This window comes from Astatotilapia calliptera, chromosome 11, assembly GCF_900246225.1.
Source record: "Astatotilapia calliptera chromosome 11, fAstCal1.2, whole genome shotgun sequence".
In the NCBI taxonomy this organism is placed as follows: domain Eukaryota; kingdom Metazoa; phylum Chordata; class Actinopteri; order Cichliformes; family Cichlidae; genus Astatotilapia; species Astatotilapia calliptera.
Genome location: NC_039312.1, coordinates 6,323,621 through 6,342,971, shown reverse-complemented (window position 1 = coordinate 6,342,971; position 19,351 = coordinate 6,323,621). Strand labels below are relative to the sequence as shown.

General features: G+C 39.0%; 1 protein-coding gene and 1 long non-coding RNA gene across 10 annotated transcripts in view; both read left to right on the top strand.

Annotated features, from left to right (window-relative positions):
• The first annotated feature begins 47 nt into the window (after positions 1-47).
• LOC113032008 (uncharacterized) lies at positions 48-4,303 on the top strand. The gene is made up of 3 exons (XR_003273836.1): positions 48-121; positions 2,054-2,255; positions 3,987-4,303. It is a non-coding gene; the product is annotated as an uncharacterized LOC113032008 (long non-coding RNA).
• A 1,064-nt stretch (positions 4,304-5,367) lies between these two features.
• Positions 5,368-19,351, top strand: part of ubr5 (ubiquitin protein ligase E3 component n-recognin 5) — a 30,696-nt gene continuing 16,712 nt past the window's right edge. For 5 of the 9 annotated variants that reach the window (XM_026184615.1, XM_026184619.1, XM_026184617.1 and 2 more), the window contains exons 1-20: positions 5,368-5,801; positions 9,748-9,792; positions 9,912-9,993; positions 10,519-10,595; positions 12,164-12,283; positions 12,917-13,184; positions 13,324-13,483; positions 13,744-13,893; positions 14,554-14,765; positions 14,969-15,085; positions 15,206-15,316; positions 15,493-15,647; positions 16,270-16,387; positions 16,728-16,912; positions 17,476-17,585; positions 18,061-18,173; positions 18,306-18,452; positions 18,587-18,698; positions 18,782-18,936; positions 19,037-19,234. In XM_026184615.1, coding sequence (XP_026040400.1) covers positions 5,740-5,801; positions 9,748-9,792; positions 9,912-9,993; positions 10,519-10,595; positions 12,164-12,283; positions 12,917-13,184; positions 13,324-13,483; positions 13,744-13,893; positions 14,554-14,765; positions 14,969-15,085; positions 15,206-15,316; positions 15,493-15,647; positions 16,270-16,387; positions 16,728-16,912; positions 17,476-17,585; positions 18,061-18,173; positions 18,306-18,452; positions 18,587-18,698; positions 18,782-18,936; positions 19,037-19,234 — 2,697 coding nt within the window. In that variant the 5' untranslated portion in view covers positions 5,368-5,739. The remainder of the gene's footprint in view (positions 5,802-9,747; positions 9,793-9,911; positions 9,994-10,518; positions 10,596-12,163; positions 12,284-12,916; positions 13,185-13,323; positions 13,484-13,743; positions 13,894-14,553; positions 14,766-14,968; positions 15,086-15,205; positions 15,317-15,492; positions 15,648-16,269; positions 16,388-16,727; positions 16,913-17,475; positions 17,586-18,060; positions 18,174-18,305; positions 18,453-18,586; positions 18,699-18,781; positions 18,937-19,036; positions 19,235-19,351) is intronic. The other 4 variants (XM_026184621.1, XM_026184620.1, XM_026184618.1 and 1 more) reach the window with 2 other exon arrangements.

Below are 19,351 nucleotides of genomic sequence, written 5' to 3'. Positions count from 1 at the left end.
TCAAAATCTCCCCCAATATAGATATATATTAATGTGACTGGTGTTTAAATTAGCAGACCCTTGTCTTTTGTGGAAAGAGGTCAGCCAACAGGAGATGGGTTCAGCCACCCCTCTGGATTAGGTAAGTGTCAGCTGTCTAGACCTTCCTGCACAGCACAGAGAACCGGGACAAAAGGCTGGTTGTAGACACACAATGGGGAAATACACACACAGACACACAGCCCATTTGACTGTGTCTGGCATTGTTGGGATGTTCCTCAAAAGCATATTTGCTGGAACAGAATAAAAGTGTGACCATGCAATGCATAAAGATTTCATTTGTAACTTTATCAAGCTCCCTGAAACTTGCATTCAGTGTCTCAGAACTAATAAAAAAAATATGAATTAAGTATTTTCTGATCAGTAATCCAACTTATAGTGCATTGCAACTGGCCAATCCGCAGCTCATAAATCTACATGAATCATGTTTGCATGTTGAGTTTATTGCAAACAATTTAAAGATGAAAGATAGGAGGAAAAATAATGAAGACTCCTGTTGTACACAGGGGTCTTCATTATATTAGAAATGTATGATAAATGTGGTACTCTCTAAGGTGGGTGTACTTTGTGATTGACAAGCAGCTGCTGCATGAGCATGCAGTTTAATTCCACCTCATCCTTGGTTTGCAAAACAGCTCAGCTTAAGTGAGAGGTTATGGCATAAAAGAGGATCCTGTGGCATTGGACCAATCATAGAATAGCTCTTTAGAGCAGAGCCTCACAACATGTGTATACAGTTGTGCAATGTGTTACGACCAGTGCTTCATTCATATTATGACCTGACCCCTAGATGGCAAGTAACAAATGGATAACTGGAGCTTGTTAGCTTGTTTCCACTTCGACTAGATTACCAAGGACTTTGGGTTCTCTTTAGCTGTTTCAGAAATGGATGTGTTGCTATGTCCAGAAAGAGACTACTCACTACATCTCTTTATTCACCAGCCATATACAATATATTGCCTTGTAAGCTGTGCAGAAATCTATGATTTGATGTAGGTTGTGCACACAGTTTGTGCAAAGTCCTTCACCGCTCAGCACCCTTCTTGAAACCTTTAATGGGCAGTTATTCTGAACCATTATAAAGTACTTTAATAGTCGCCAGTCAAATCAGGTGAAAACCGCTTAAAATAGTTTGAAGACTGTGCCCCAAATAAAGCACCATCTTATCTGTGCTGGTGTGGGATTTTCCTCATAGATTACATTTCAGGACTGGCTGAATGCTCTTTCTCTCTTTTTATATAGTTTTTTTTTGGTTTGTGCAGGCGAGTGCATGTTAAGAGGTAGAGCTACATTCTGTCCTTCCCTAGTCCTGCAAAGATATGCTTCTGCCAGCACTAAGAGAAGTTATTTTAAACTCATACTCTTCAGCTATTGATCATGTTACCCCAGTCAGTAAAACATGGGCTGAAGTGATTGTGGGCTGACTGACAGCAGCTTGTCTGGGTTCACTGATGAAAACAGTCTAGTTTTAAGGTGTAACAACTGGAAAACCTCTGATTATACCGAGTAGGATATCTTGTCTCTGGTGTCTCTGCGTGCAATAAAACTTTATTCATTGAGTTAAATTTGCAGCCTAAAATGTGCACACTTTCTAAATCCTCAAACCTGCTAACCTTTCTCTGATGATAATGCAGTTTTCTGGCCCTGACTCTTTGTACCCATATTTAAGAACTCCAGGGGTCATTTAATAACCCAGTACCCTCCTACCTAAAAATAGCTCTGGTTTGTTTGTCTACTCCCTTAAAAAAAGGTACAGGGTGTTTTTTTTGGAGCAATGGCCTTGGTTTAAATAACCTCTGTGTTGAATTCAGTAAACACAGATAAAAGTTACGCTCTTCTCTCAGCTGGTTGGTTGATGTGGTGCATACAAACTTGAAGAACAACGTATGATCGAATAATCTAGTGAAAATTTGCTCACTTACATATGCAGTAACATCCATGTGGGTAATTTTGAGTCAGATGGTTGCATTTCTCTTTGCTAGAGCTGAGTGGAAACTTGTGCTGTACTTTGCAGATAAAAGAGGAACCTGACTTGGGGCAGAAGTGCAAACTCTTATTTTCAGTTCCAGCTTTGAAGGGCAACTCTCCATGAGCTTATCAGAATGCATAAATATCCTGAAAAAACTCTGCAGCATTTTTGTATTGGCAAATAATCAGAAGAGCAGCGCAGGAAGGACAGCTGTCATCACTACAATTGTCTCACATTATTATCAAAGGTAAACCATGCCACCTACTGGTGAGATAAACTGCAGCTTTCGGGGGATTGTACGTGTATAACCAAAATATGAGTAGGAAATCATTGTTTTGTATAGGCTGTTTTCATTTATTTATTTGTCTTTTAACAATGCGATTTTTGGGAGGGGACAGGAAACACAAAATCTGTATTTCAGGAAATTGGAAAATTCTAATCTTATCATTTGCACCATGCACTGAACAGAGGCTCATTCACCCCTCCTCTCCCAAATGGCTATCTCTTGACTATAGCTCCTTTGCTCACATCCAGGACATGCATGGGTCAAGTTTTAAGCTCTGCTTAAACTAGAGTTTCCTTTTGACAATGTTATAATGGTAACCTTGTGCTTAAATTAGAGTCTTCTACTTTTTCTTTCTTTCAAACAACAGAAAATTATTTCCTTAACTCAACAGGGCTTAAATAGACTGGGAATACCGCACTAACACAGTTTTCTATGGGAGGGAGATCAGCTGTGCACAGACTCCCAGTGGTCTTCCATTTATAGAGCTCAGGTTTTAGGCGGTTCAGTTTGAAATATAAACCAGTGTAAGAATAGCAGCAATGATCTGAGGGTCATGATTTTTTGTTTCACTTTTTTTAACATCTGTTTCATCTCTGCTGCCACAAATACAGATACGAGTATTGTGGCATGAGGAGAAGAAAAGTGGAGTTCCTGCTTTATACACTCAAAAATAAAATATGCCCAAAATGCTGACTTTAATTTGATATAATGTAAATCTTACAAGTAATTTTGTTACATAAGAGCAATGTACAAATGATAATAGAACAATGACATTTACTTGATTGGTGTACATTCAGTTTATACCAAGCATATTTTTTCTTAATTATTAGATATTTAAAAAAAAACAAAAAAACATTTGATTTGATATATTTCAGTTGCATTTTTTATCAGCATTATTGCTATTAATGAATACATTTTTAATGTATATTTACTTTTACTTTATTATATAACAGACATTTCCCTGTAGTGAGATGGGTATTCTTATTAATTTTACTTAGATACTACTTAAATAAATACATATTAACTTATTTACTTACATTTGTCAGTTAACGAGCTCTTCATCTTTATTTTTAATTGAGTTCTTTCTTTTTTTAATTTAGGAGCTGTCTTGTTTTATGATCTTGCCCAGAATTAGGGATGAATAAAGTACATCTGATCTTTTATTACAAATAATGTTCATTATATGCCAAAATAATGGATTAATAGTAAGTGTTGGTTTGGGTTTTTTTGTTGCTGTTGTTGTTTTGGATATTTGTTATATAGCAAAAAAATGAAAAACCAAACACAGGATTAAATATACCTATTTCCAAATGGATTGAGAGTATAATCTGATTTTGTTTTTATCCCTGAGCAGAATTTATGAAGGTCTTAAAATGTAGTTTTGCATCTCAATATAATAATTATTCTTATTTTTAATTTAGTCATAATTTTACTTTAGTCATAACAGATTTATACTTTGCTATTATAAATCAAAATGCGTAATCTTTTTAAGAGGCCCCAAATAACCCAACAACAATCCCCATGTCGCCATATTGCAAGTACTTTTGAGTAATAAATAATTACTTATATAAAAAATTATAATTTTATTTTCAGATTTTGATGTTGCTCTTACTTTATCTGCAACAAATAATATTTGGTTTACCAGCTGACGGTAAATTAACAGGACAAATCACAATTTTAAACATTTTTCAGAAACATCAGCAGTCTGCAAAATTACTCTGACAACTGTAAGGTGGTTGGATGTATTGGGAGTACAGAGCAGTAGTGGACGGTTTTGTGGAGTGGTCTGGGAGGAATCATCTGCTTCCGAGAGATGGTGATGGAGTTTAGAAGGAAGAGGACAGCCACACAACCCAATCCTGGGACAAGACGTTGGTGTGGTGCCAGGGTGCAAGTATCTGGGGATCCACATAAACAACAGACTGAATTGGAAGACCAATAAAGAGGCCATATACAAAAGGGGATGATGAGGCTCTGTTTGCTTTCAGTGTCCACAGCAAATTGTTCGAGATATCAGTCTGTACTGGCAAGTGCAGTGTACTTTGGTGTGGTCGGCTGAAGGAGTAGCATCAGAGGTGGTGATGCTACCTCTGATGGTAGCATAAAATGATTAGAGAGGCTGGCTCTTTTGAAACTGTGGTGGTGAGGAGATCACTGAACAAACTATTATCAGTCTTAGGTAATCCTCGACTGCAGCACTTAACTAGACAGGAAGCAGAGGGGCTTCAAGGAGCTGATTCAGATACACACCTATTACAGAAACAGGAAATCTTTCTGACCTCGTGCTATCACTCTATATAATACAGTTTATCTGTCTAGCAGAATGACATCTGATATTATTATTATTAGTATTATTATTATTTTGTTGTTTTTTCATCATCCTTTCATTTGATTTAACTCAAGGATGAAATTTTGCAAGTAGGGGCAAAGTATACTTGTCATTAATTTCTTCATTAATATTTTATTATTCATAAATATCGTTTTACAAAGAGGCGAGCAAAAGCAAATCGCAAACAACATACAAGCAAAGAATTCAATTCAGTTACTAGTTACAGACACGCACAGAGGCCTGCATAACCACACGTGTTCACAGGGAGAAAATAGCCACAGTACAGTGGACGGTAGCAAAGAATTCAAGTTGGGTAGCTTAAACGCTAAAGCTAATAGTGCTAGCTGTGAAACATTATTATAACAACAGCAGTCCAGTTCATCGTGTTAGCATTTTAGGCTGACATTAATACATTTCTTACCACTGATTAGTTACCGTGTTATGCATTGTACATACCTTTTTTAACTGAATGGCTTTAGAAAGAATATTTTATCTATGATTAAACATTTTGACTTGGAAGCAGACAATAAAGCTAGATTATAATGACGCAATTCTTAATAGAAAAAACTATACCGCTTGTAACTGCACAAAAGGCACAAATTTGTGCTGCTTCTTTTTCGTTGATATTCTATTTTAAAACCAATTGTCTCATCTTTTTCTATTCTATTGTTCCAGCTTTTAAAGAGGTAACCTCGCAAAATTTAACCCTTTCTTTGACCTTCATAGTGCTTTAGTGAACATATGAACACCTCGACTGCCTAACAGACAAAACATACTAAGATGCAATAGGTGCACTGGATTAGAACAAAGCCTTCGGAGTGTGGAAGTGCAACGCTTGGCTTTTTGTTACAGATGTCTTTCTTCTCGAGGCCAGCCCCATCCAATTTTTTTATTTCCTGTTTGTGCTAGAGGTCCAACCAGCGGAGCGAGTGCATGTGCACTAATCAACACACACAGAAGAAGCTGGTTAGAGTTAAGATGGCGGCATGTGGGTGAGGAGGCTGGGATCTAACTCGAGCTTTTTCGCCCTTAAAAGATTCCTATGAATCCTCATATATACAGTAATCGAAAGAGTACCCATTTCCACACGTCTCGGTGTGATTTTGGATTAGCCCAATGACATCTATACACTTCGTGGTTCACCCGTTGCCCGGGACCGAGGATCAGCTCAATGACAGGTATTTTGTTGCGGCCCGTAGAAAAAGAAGACTTGAAATCAATATTTATGTGCGGGCAGCATTGCTTAGTATTCGAGGTAATATTTGTGCTCGATGTTGACATTGTCATGTGAATATGTTCGGGTTTAAATTATTTAAATGACCCCCCCACTCGGGGGGTAAAACGAGGCCCGGCATTTTGAGGGATCCTTGTTAGCTTGCTGCTACCTAAACAGAGTCATTTGCTAACATGCTAACCTGTTAACTGGCTTTCAGTCGAATAGCTAACGCTAGCTGTCGGTTTCCTTGGTTCTCTGGATGGATTGGCTCTTAGTCAAAGTTCCGCGGTTGGGGGATGGGGTAAAGAGAGGGTATTAAAGGTTGTAAAACACAGCTTTGTACACGAAAAAGATTTCAATTTTTTACTGTTACCATATACGCTCTTTGACAAGTGTCATTGTTTTCTTTGCGAGCGTCTTGTTGATTTACCGTGATCTATGCAGCGGCTAACGTCAGCTTACCGATAGCTAGCTGCTAATGCTAGCAACCTAGTTAATTCGCTACCACGCTCTTAAGAAAGCCAAATATTTGCATTTCAGGGCGTTTGTGGAAGGGTCTTCTTTTTCTTGACGCTTCATTAAGCATTTAATTACTAACATCATTTGAAATTTTGTCACCGCTTGTCTGCTTTTAGCATTGCGCACTGAGATAAATATCTAAAATATGCAGCGAAGTACTGTTAGCACCATCGCATTCAAATTAATCTTGTTATTGACTTTAATAAGGTGGCAAACCAAGGCTTTTAAAGTTTACGGTCTGTGCTGGATTCTAAATTGCCCTGAGTGCTCACACGCGACATTTTAAGTCTTTTCACTGTTGCCTTAATACAATGTGGCACTGCACAGTGTATTTGGCCACATACTACATTGTTGCTTGGAACAAAGTGCTGTTATGCATCACTCTGACTTTATGGATTTTTAGTTCTGGACTGAAGCGGTCCCTTATCGGTGGGTTTAGCGAGGGTGTCCAGGAGATTGTTTACGACCCTTTTTTTTTTTTTTTTTTTTTTTTTTGGCAGAACATGCGATTTATGATAAAACTATTTATAACACCCATTGAGACTTAACTGATTAATGAGCTGCACTACTTAAAGACAAAGAGGTCAAGAAGTCAAAGTGTTTTTAGAATGACCTTGAGATTAAATACTGGTTATGGGCACGGGAGGATTTAAACATCCTCTGTTGGTTGATGTACGGTCCAAATCTGCGGGGATCAGCTTTGGTCTGATTGACAGGAAAGCGCAGTTTGCTCTTGATGGTCAGAGGCACCGCTGAAACATCTTGATTGTATGGACTATTCCTTCCTTAAAAGAGGTCAGGCTTTTTCGATCCCCAGGCATGCATGTCATTGCATGCTGCTGTCACCATGTGGTGCTATGCCCCCCCCCCCCCCCCCCCTCCTCACTCACTCTCTCTCTCTCTCATCTTCTCCTCCATGAATTTGCAGTTGTCAAAGCAGATAAGTGCTTCTATCTGACATAAAAAGGCTTAGTCCAGCTTGCCTAGCATGAATATCTGGTCAGATTTCTTTGTTTGACCTGAGGTTTGCTTGCACACATTCATTTAGGACAGTGAAATGGCAAATGGCATTCCCCTGTAGTGAGATGGATATTTTATGTGGGGTTTTTTTCTGCTGCGGTGAAACAGTTTTAAATGGCTCATTGAAGGGAATAGACTTGTCTGTGCTAGGGTACTACCATTTGTTTGATGGGAAGGGTAGTGAATGGCTGACCTGGATGCTTTGTGAGTCATTTTCTCTTACTTTTTTGCAGTGTTAGGAGTGAGGCATGGGCTTTTAATATGTTCTGTGTCTGATGAGAATTCTGCCTGTTCTGTTGTTATGTCCCAGTGGTTTAGAGGCATTGGATGTAATTTAAAAATATTTCCTGTTTATATTCTACCTTGCATTTGATTGCTTTCTAAAGGGTGGAATTAGATTGCATATTTACTGGCATTTTCTGACATTCTGCATAGGCTGTGCATCTATTTTAGTATACATATCTTTTTTTGTATGTCTAAGTAGTGAGATTTATGTGATTTTGCATGTTTGGCCTTGACAGTAACATGTACATTGTGATGCTTTTTGTTTTTCTCACATCTTGGAGTTTGCATTTTGAGTTAGGTCACTCATCACATCACCAGTGATCTTTTGCACTTAAGAGTTCAGGAAACTGTGCAATCCAGACCTCGTGTGTGCTGAAGCATGATTGGATAACTGCATTTCCTTGAGTGTGTGAGGTGCAAATGGGTTTCATGACATGGGACACTTCTTCATAAAAGAGACTGATAGTCTAAATTAAGTATGGAAGTTGATGTCTAATTTCTTTCTTTCTTTTTCTGTGCTGATTTTTAGTGGACTGCAGAAGCACAGAGTTAGGCTGCCTATTTCAGAAAGTTATAAAACAGAGTATTAAAAGTTTACAGCAATCCTTGAATGTTTTTTTTTTTTTTTTTTTTTTTAACCAATTAAAACGATTATTTTGGACTGGCAAGACAGACAACTGCTTTTCATTGTGTCAGTGGAAGATTTTTATTTTATTTTTTTATTGTCAGGTGGTTCTGGGAGAAAAAAAAAATCAGTATCTGTTTTCTATTTGGACCATTTCAATTTCTCGTTGACACCATGTAGGGCTAAGCATGTGATATTTTCATACCATCCTCACATTGTTCTTACTAGAGTTGCAGATAGAAGATTCAGTTGCCTGCAGACAGCTGGATGGTGGTCATGACTCATCTTAAATGTTAATATAGGCAATCTTACAGCACATTTGTCAGGATTGTCAAGTGGAAAAGGGACCAAAAATAGTTTACTTTACACTTGGGGCAACTCGAAGCAAAGCTTGAAAGAGCTGTTATAATTTATTTTATATTTTCTTTAAACTGCTTTGTGTCTATTTGATAAAAGGCATGAAGCAGTGAAAATCAATGAAGTGTAATTTTTTCCACATTGCCAGTAATGGTGGGTTGTGGATTCATAACCTTTGAACTATATAGTACATTAAAAACTGACTGAGGCCCAGTTTTCCAGGCGTGGATTAAGCTTAGTCCCAGATCATAAACTTATTTTTTAATGAAGGTTATTGACTTAAACCATGTCTGGGAACTTGCTGCAAGGTATTTCAAATGCATACTACAACTCTGGCTTGTGCCTCTGACTGATATCTTCCTATGGATCGTCCTTCTTAGAGGAAACTTTGGAGCCTAACAAAGAGCCTTTTAGCTACAGTTAAACAAAAATCAACAGAACTATAAGAGAGAGTTTTTACCAGTTTGTAACCATTCATTAATTTAAGTATAATATACATTTTATTCTCAAATAGTGAGAAATTTAAAAGGTAACACTGAGTCATTCCATTGACTCTACACACTCAAACAGGCTCATAATGCTTGCTGCACAAACATCATCACATACAAGTTCCCACAGATGTTTCGTCAGTGCTGATCAAGAACATTTATTTTTTTGTGTGTGTTATCAGCAACCTATTGTATGTCATTTTTTTAAAAGCAAAACATTATCAAGTGTTTAACATTGTCATCTTTTATCGTGGGCTTCTTTCTTGTCTTGCTATAAGGTAGAAAAGAGGTTTTGTTTTCCTAGTTCCTAATTGAATTGAATTGAATTGAATTAACAAGTTGTCCTGAGATCATTATGATCATTCAGATAAACTGAAAAGATGCATATATGTTAAAGCCTTCTGAAATACACCTATATTCTTTGCACTTTTAAAAATGTTTTACAGTAATTTGTATGCAAATTAAAAGGGCTTGTGTATATAAACAGTAACTCATGTTACAGCATTTCTCTCAGTATGCTTTTTTGACTCTCACACAGGAACCTGTATTGAGGTCTTAAATTGGTCTGGGTGATATGTTAATGTAGTTTGTTTTTGTTTTGTTTTTTTTCTCAGACTCCGTGAAGTCTCAGAGAAGCTCAACAAGTATAGTTATAACAGGTGAGTGTGTATCTGCGTTGTATTTTTAGGTGGTTTTATTCAGTGTGATCACTTATTGCAAACATTATTTTGCTTGCTGTCCTGTGTTGGGTCACTTTTTTCTTTTTCCTTTAATGCAGTCATCCACACCTTAGTCTGCTGGAGCAGGCCACCCTAAAACAGTGTGTTGTCGGTCCAAACCATGCCGGATTTCTCCTTGAGGTAATGCTATAAGTCATCAAATCAAACAGCTGCTGATCTGCTGCCAGGTCACAGTTATCAGATGCCCTCTGACTTTGCTGTACAACATGAGATAATATGCTTCAATAGATGTAGATATGGACTAGGTTTTTTTTTTTTTTTAAATATGTTGTTAATATCCGTCATAATTCTGCAGTTGGTGCAGCTCAGTTTGAACACTGCAGTGAAGAGTCATTAGTTAGTTGACCTCAGTTTGTATATTGCAAGTGGGTGAAAGATGCTTAGCTGAAGTGTTGAGTGTGTTTATTCATGTCAAGCTGATGCCACATTATGATGATGTTGAATTATAGATTGCACTGTGATAAATGAGTTGGTATGGTGTAGTTAACATGCTAATTAACTAGCTTAGAAAAATAGTTTAAAGAAAAGACTGTATTTTACTCAGTTTTGTTTTCATTTCCTAATGTAATAAATTAATGTAAATGTATTTGTTTTCCCTTTTTGATTAATGTAATACATTAAAAGTCACTGTTGCGACTCTTTCAGGATGGACGTGTATGCAGAATCAGCTTTGCTGTCCAGCCGGATCGCCTGGAGCTCAACAAGCCGGATGGCAGCGATGGGTGAGAGACTTGTTTATGATGGGATCTGTCCCAGGAAACCTTTTTAGCTTTTAGCTTTGGCACTGAATTGGAAAACAGATTGCTTGTGGAGACGTCTCGTTCAAGATGCAGCGAATATGCTCAGGCTCATGGATCTTGGTTGCTGTAATGTGAATTCTAGTCAATACTTATGCCCTTTTTGGCGAGTATAACACATTTGGACATGGTTTCATTTCTAGTATATTACTGTGGTATTGTCTGTTTCAACAAAGATTAGCTCCAAAGTCTTAAATCTATAGCTGTAAACATGTATTTCTATACATTATCTTACCTAAACTGCTGTTTGAATATCAGATGCTCTTGTTTTAGTTTAATTCAAATCAAATCTTCTCAGTATAGCTCTGTCTTAGGAATTTTTTTTGTACCTCGAATATAAAAAGAAAAAGCTTCTTTTTTTTTTTTTTTTTTTTTTTTTTTTTTTGACACCAATAGACTAAAAACATAGCAGCCCTAAAATTGTTTTGTAAGGTTCTGAAAGCCAGTTCCCTTTTTGGCTGAGCAAGTGTGTGCCATTTGCCACAACTTTTTTTTTTTTTTTTTTTGTTTGTTTGTATGTTTCTATAAAAATACCTTTTCACTAGCTGCTTTGTTTCTCGTTGGCTATGAACATGTATTTTGGTGAGTGTCTCATTGATAGTTGTTGATGTCCTGCCAGCAGACCAACATCCAACAGTGATTTCATATACTAGCTGTTCAATATGCATGCGAGTTGGGCAGTAAGAGACTAAGGAGCCCTCTGCTCCAGATTTTGCTGTAGAGCATATGTTTCGTTCCCTGCCACAGACTCGCAGAACAACAGGACATGGCTTAGCTATTCATTTGGCACTATTGTGGGTTGTTGGGAAGCCCAACGAAAAGAGCCTTGACAAGTTGTCTTTGGGAAGTTTGTCAGCATACTCAACAAACACATTTGTGTGGTTTTGAATTGTAATGGATTGTGTCAGTTTGTTGACTGGTGGATTGAATTTGTTGTTTGCTTCTATTATATCTGAATCATTTGACTTTCCTTTTCTGTATTGCATTTCCTTCTGTAACAGTGTAGTAATACCTGATTATGTTTCGTTTAAAGGGTTTTTTTCTTTCATTCAAAAGACAAATTATACAAATGTACAACACATCACTTAGGAATATTGCAGCAAACTACTTTTGTTTAGACTCATACATCATTCAATTATTAGGAGAAAGCACTCGCAGCCCCAAAACCCAAGAACTTTTAAAAATGGAAAGTCTTGATGGAGGAATGAGTTGCAGCCAATTCTGATTCCCAAGGGTGTTGCCATGCTAGTCTCCAAAATACCCCCTCCTGTTTCATAGTTTAATAATAAAATGAATCCTGAACCAAGGGGTGTAAATTAACTAATACCTGGGGTAAATTTACTTTGTTAACCCAGGTTATAAAGGTTAAAAAAAAAAAATATATATATATATATATATATAAAAAAGCGAGAGGATTTTTTTGGTTTGTTTGTTTTTTAGTCCTTTTGGGACATCTGTAGGTTTGTAACTGATCTCCCATCTTTTGTTTCCAGTTCAAAGTTGAGCAGTGGTTCAGGGACAGGAAGGAGCTCCAGGCCAGGCAGGACCAGTGATCCACCCTGGTTCCTGTCTGGTTCTGACACACTGGGCAGACTGGCAGGCAACACCCTTGGGTAAGTTCTGGCAGGGCTGACAGTCGAATGGTCCTGTGAAAGCTCAGTGTATAGAGCTTAACAGTGGCTCAGCAGTGAGTTAGTGGTGTTTTCCTTGCTTTTTTTTCACTGCCACACATTCTGGTGAGAACATTTTAGGGTGTTGTAAAATGTAAATAAATGTATCCCCAGCGGACGCATCAAAAAGCATCAGCTTTTTTATCCTTGTGGTTTTCTTACTGCTTTTCATATTGGTGACCACTGGAGAACCACTTGCTACTACAAAATATTGTTGTTGTAAGACCTTAATACAATTCAATGCCTAGGAACAATGGTTTCGAACATCCCAAATAAACAAATCTATTACTTCCTCTTGGAGGAAATTAATCTGTGTATATGCTATTATTCTACAATGAAATTTTTTTCTTTCACTTTGCCTAATTAAATGAGGAAAAGGGGCACCAGTTTAATCAGAATTTTGTGGGTTTTTTTAAATTTTTTTTTAAGTCTTGCTGATTCCATCTCAGTGTGGACTAGCCCGTCTCTGCTGTCACAAAGACCAAATTCCTTTGTAATCAGATGTGTGCGTGTTTGTAGTCAGGTGGTGTGTTTTTGCGGTTGTGTCTGATTGTGGCTTTAAACTGTATGTAACAGGAGTCGCTGGAGCTCTGGTGTAAATGGAGGCAGTGGTGGAGGTGGAAGTGGAGGAGGAGCAGGAGGAGGTGGAGCAGGAGGTGGAAGCAGTGGAGGAGGAGGCGGAGGAGGCGGAGGCACATCGGGTAGGTCGTCAACAGCAGCTCGCGACTCCCGTCGACAGACCAGGGTCATCCGTACAGGAAGAGACCGAGGCTCAGGACTTCTGAGTAGCCAGCCTCAGCCTGTCATACCTGCTTCTGTCATCCCCGAAGAACTCATTACTCAGGTACAGCACGCTCAGCCTTTACACAGACCCTTCCTCTTAAGAATGTTTTTGTAGCCTATTTTAATCCTGTCTTTACAGTAATTAACAGTGATATTCATGAGAAATGTTTTTTACTTTTGTGACCTTGTACATTCCCCAGGCCCAGGTAGTTCTTCAAGGGAAATCCAGGAGTGTGATCATTAGGGAGCTCCAGAGAACCAACCTAGATGTCAACCTCGCCGTAAATAACCTGCTGAGCCGGGATGATGAAGATGGAGATGATGGCGATGACACTGCCAGCGAGTCTTACCTCCCTGGAGGTTTGTCACACAAATGGCAAATGGCTCATATGTAATGACGTTGTTTTGTGAAATCACTACTCTTTAACACTGAAACAGTGTACTTTTAATTTGAGTGCAGCACATTAAGATATAAGTAGGCTTTTGGCAAAAGGTTTTGCTGTTTTAAATTCTGATCATTGTAAATTGAAATTGTTTTACCATAATCATAAAAAAAGATTTGAGGGGTTTTATGATTCTGTCTTAAAATTTGAAATTTTATGTGTGCTTCCCTTGTACAGAGGATCTGATGTCCCTGTTGGATGCAGATATCCATTCAGCCCATCCCAGCGTCATCATTGATGCTGATGCCATGTTCTCTGAGGACATTAGTTACTTTGGCTATCCCTCTTTTAGACGCTCGTCACTGTCTCGTCTGGGATCCTCCAGAGGTAACTCAACAACTCTCTTCTGACTAGTGATGGGAAGGCAGGGTGTTCTAAAGGCTTTGGTGGCAGCACTGGTGATGGCTTTTGTTCATCTGGGGATGGCTTTATAAGGGAATACTACTGAAAAGCTGGAAATCAAGGCGACTGTGGGTATAATGCCAAATACTGCACTTACAGTTAACCACCGTTCAGGTGTTTCTGTAAAGCTTGTGAAAGCGAAATGGTTCTCGTGGTCTACAGTGTACATTTCCCTTTAGTTTGTTTAGCTGAGTTTATATTATGAATGTTTGGTGTTTTATGCTGCATGGCTGTAGTACATACTGTGAGCTCTCTGAGAAAGGCCCGCTAGGCCCACCTGTCCTAACAAGGACCCTTCAAGGGTCTATTTAAAACCCTCCCTAGCCCACTTTTAGCCCATATGCATGCTTTCTTTCTGTCTATCCACTTCCTCTTCTGTCTCGCATTTTAATGAGCGTGCAATGTGACTCACCACAGTATAATTTAGATTCCCACTCAATCTCAAGTATTGAAATTGATTGATTTTTCATTATAGTGATTCTAAAGAATCTATCTTTCTCTCTCTATTCTTAAAACGATGTTGACGGGTCTTTCCCAGAGAGTGGCTTACTTCTATCCCACTGGTGTGACCTTATTGCATACCAGTTCTCCTTCTTCCCTTAGAGCGTGACTCAGAGCTGTTGCGTGAACGTGAGTCTGTATTGAGGTTACGTGAGCGTCGGTGGCTCGACGGGGCCTCTTTTGACACGGAGCGCGGTTCCACCAGCCGTGAGGGGGAACAAAGTCTTGACAAGAAGAGTATCCCTGTGCAGAGCCCCGTTTCCCTGGGAGAGGAGCTCCAGTGGTGGCCTGACAAGGTAAGAAAAGCACAGAAGACTGTTCAGAGATTGTCTTTTTAAAACAAACAAACAAACAGGAAGTTGCGTCATTATTGCAAGGCAAGTGGAGATTTCACCTGTTTCCTTTGTTCGTCTGGTGTCTGTGCATCATGATTGGAGTTGAGTTGGATTGAAGTTTTTCTTGATCCTACATTTGCTGAGATCTTCAATTTCCTTTCTAGGATGGTGTGAAGTTTGTGAGCATTGGAGCAATGTTCTCAGAGCTGGTAGCTGTGAGCTCCAAAGGAGAGCTGTATCAGTGGAAGTGGAGTGAATCCGAACCCTACAGGAATCCACAGGTGATGAATTCAACCCGTGTTACTGGAAGAAAAACTAAAATCTAGTGAAATAAGATATATATGTATCTTTTATTGTAGCAAGAGCTTAAATCACTAACTTCCTGGTATTTGTCACATCAGAATCCTGCTATTCATCACCCACGTATGTCCTTCCTGGGGCTGGCTAATGAGAAGATTACCTTACTGTCTGCCAATAGCATCAGGGCCACTGTAGCTACAGAGACCAACAAGGTAGGTTTTTAATTGCTCTTCTTTACATTAGAACAATGTTGTTTGTGCAGCCTTGAGACAATTATTGCTGTTTGTTTGTTTTGGGGTTTTTTTTTAATTGTTCATGAACTATTCTAACAATTGACATTTATTTAATCATCTGTTCATTAGCTGATGTTTGTATGGATGTCATGCAGGTGGCAACCTGGGTGGACGAAACACTGAGCACCGTAGCCTCAAAGCTGGAGCACAGTGCACAGGCTTTCCCTGAGCTGCAGGGGGAACGCATGGTGTCGCTGCATTGCTGTGCACTCTACACATGTGCACAGCTGGAGAATAGCCTCTACTGGTGGTGAGAAGAAAATGTTGTTTTTCTGTGAAGTTACATTGATTTCTAGTTGTTTACGGGAAATGGCAACATTTGCTTGAAAGCGTCCCCATAACATTGTCGTACCACTCAGTTTGTCTTACGAGCCAGGACTGTTCATTACGAGCAGAACAATAGGTTAAATCAAGAATTGTCCGTGTTAGTTGTAGCACTTACTGTCTACGTGCCATAACATTACTAAGTGCTACCAGTGATGCATGTATTATTTTTTTCCAGCTTTTGTGTCTGAAAATTGTACACCTTGTGTTCCCTGTTCATATAGTTTGATTGAAATGATTTTTTTCTATGCTAACCCCCCCACCCCACAAAAAAAGAAAAAGCTAAAGAGATATTTTTAAAATGTCAAAAGATCCTGAAAATTTGTACATCAACTTCAGTAACCTCTGTCTTATGGCAAAACACACAAAGGAGTCACACAGTTTGGTAATCTTTGGTACAATGCAAAGATTACCAAGTGATGTCACAGTCGGCATGAGAGCATTGTATATTGTATCATAGGAAAAGTGTAGATGTCAGTGAAGTGTTTTGCTTTTTGTTTTTATTTGTTTGTTTTTGTTTTAAGTTTACTGCTTCCATCTCTCTGCAGGGGTGTTGTGCCTTTCAGTCAAAGGAAGAAGATGCTTGAAAAGGCCAGAGCCAAGAACAAAAAGCCAAAATCCAGTGCTGGCATCTCCTCAATACCCAACATCACTGTGGGAACACAGGTAGGAAGAAACTTGTTTTTGTTTGTATGTTGTTGGGTTTTTTTGTTTTGTTTTGTTTTTTTTTTAGCTTTTTTGTTTTGAGGAGATTTTATTTCTTTATTATTATTATTATTATTATTATTTTTTTTTTTGGGGGGGGGGGGAATGGGGACCCAAGTTCATCCTCAGTTAATTTGCCATCTCAAAGTTTACTCTAGCTTTAGCTCTGGAATTACCTTACCAAATAAGAATATTTAAAAAATGCTAAAATGAGTAACGAAATATACTTGGGTAGCTTGTCGAATTAAAGTATGTAATAAACACTAGGCACCGATCAATTCACGAGTTTCTTTTTCCTTAGGTGTGTTTGAGAAACAATCCCCTTTACCATGCCGGTGCAGTGGCCTTTTCTGTCAGTGCTGGAATTCCCAAAGTGGGTGTCCTCTTGGAGTCTGTCTGGAACATGAACGACAGCTGCAGGTTCCAGCTGCGCTCACCAGAGAGCCTGAAGAACATGGAGAAGACCACTAAGACCCAGGAAATCAAGTCAGTTTCATTTTTATTTAGCAGAAAGCTTTTACATGTTTGGATCTGAATAGTGTTTCAGCAGATGGTTTGTTATGTTACGTCGTCGTTGGTAACTGCCTGGAAAAGGACACATACTTAGTTCAGTAAGCCAATGATGGGTCTACCATATGCTAGTTTTGAAAGTTACCAAGCAGGTAGTCGCGGTAGCTGTGCAGTAAGCTCATCATTAGACAATTCTTGGCATCTTTCTAAGCAAAATTTGCTATTAAAATGAAGTCAAATTGGGGGAAAAGGACTTGGTAGGTGATTGGGTGAATTATATCTTATGTACTGTTGCACCTGAAAGTATGCTCTTGGTGCAGCTTTGTTAGTCAGTAGTTTGTCAGGATAGTAATAGACCTGAATTAACTGCCAGCCACAGGTGTGTAGCTTGAAGCCTGGCAAGATGGATTTTACCTTGATCATAAGATTTTCATTCTGTGTCAATAGAAATAAGTGAAATATACATGCCGTTGCAGAGAGTAGTATGTTCAAAAAAACAGCAGGAAAATGAATCCATTTGTCTTGGTCTCCTCTCATAGGACTGAAAGCAAGCCAGAGCTGGTGAAGACTGAAATGGGTCCTCCTCCCTCCCCAGCATCTACTTGCAGTGATACCTCTTCCATTGCTAGCAGTGCCTCTCTGCCCTACAGTATGTAATCTTGTCTCATACCATCTCTCTCTTTAACTATTTGCTGTATCAACAACATCCAAGGCTTGACTTTCCTATCTCCCAGGCACAGAACCAATTTCTTCCTCTCTCTGTGCTCTCATTAGTCCCTTTGACTTTGAAACAGATGGTGCACACGGTTTTATCAGCAACTTTTTTTTTTTCCCCCCGCCTGTTTTCCTGTGAAGGAAATGTGGCCAACTCGCACTATATACTGTGGCATATCTGGTTGCCTTCTTACAACTGCTTATCACATGAACCATGTGGCAAACTGTCAGTTTTAATTACTTTTCACAAGTACACACTAAAGCTTCACCTTTTTGTTTGTTTGTTTTTCTTTTCTTTTGTACTGTGCAGGCCTATTTCGAAGTATTTTTCTGAGCTGCTTATAGTACCTTAATGTAAATGATATACAATGATAAAACGACTAAAATTAAATGTGCTGTCCCGCTTGTAGAGCGAAGACGCTCCACACCAGCTCCCAAAGAGGAAGAAAAGGTCAATGAGGAGCAGTGGCCTCTTAGAGAGGTAGTCTTTGTGGAAGATGTTAAAAATGTTCCTGTGGGAAAGGTAAGTGCATCTGAAGCAAATATTTGAATACAGAGAAGGTCAAACTTTGATTTTTTTTTTTTTTTTTTTGACTCTTGCTTTTCCTTAACTGCATCTCAGTTTAACAATTTATTACTTTTATTTATGCCGTAGGTGCTTAAAGTCGATGGCGCATATGTTGCTGTCAAGTTTCCTGGGACATCAAGCAGCATGAGCAACCAGAGCACTGCCGCTCCCCCTGATTCAGACCCGTCATCACTGTTGCAGGACTGTAGGCTCCTCAGAATAGATGAGCTACAGGTATTAACTGATTCAACACAGCTTGTTTTCATTCCAGTAAATGAAACTTAATTTCAGTCACTGAGTTATGTATCTGACTGATGATCTACAGATATTTTGGTTCACTGACTTTGTCATCTCCATCTGCTTGACAGGTGGTTAAAACTGGTGGCACTCCAAAAGTTCCAGACTGTTTTCAGCGAACACCTAAAAAGCTCTGTATCCCAGAAAAGGCTGAGATTCTGGCTGTAAATGTTGACTCCAAAGGTGAGTTTTTTCTGAAGGTCAGCCTTCTATAGAGTTCTTTATCTGCAATATCTCCTGACCTTAATCATCTCGTCATCTTCTAGGAGTCCACGCAGTGCTGAAAACTGGTAACTGGGTAAGGTACTGCATCTTTGACCTGGCCACAGGCAAAGCTGAGCAGGAGAATAACTTCCCTACTAGTAACCTGGCCTTCCTCGGGCAGAATGAGCGCAATGTGGCTATCTTTACTGCAGGACAGGTGAGACAGGCTATTGAGGACCAGCATGTTTTCACTACACGTTGTACAAATATTTACCCAATGCTCCACTTTAAATGTTTAATATTTAATTTTTATCAAGGAGTCTCCCATCATCCTCCGAGATGGAAATGGCACAATCTACCCTATGGCCAAAGACTGCATGGGTGGAATTCGAGATCCTGATTGGTTGGACCTCCCACCTATAAACAGCCTGGGAATGGGGGTGCACTCTCTGGCCAATCTCCCTTCAAACTCCACCATTAAAAAGAAAGCTGCTATTATTATTATGGCTATCGAGGTAAACGCAACCTTTATTAATTCATTCATAGAAAACATAAAAAAATTTAAGCTTCAAGCAGCGATGAGATGCCCATCGGACCCTGGCGTACGTCAGAGCATGCTGCGGTCAAGCTTT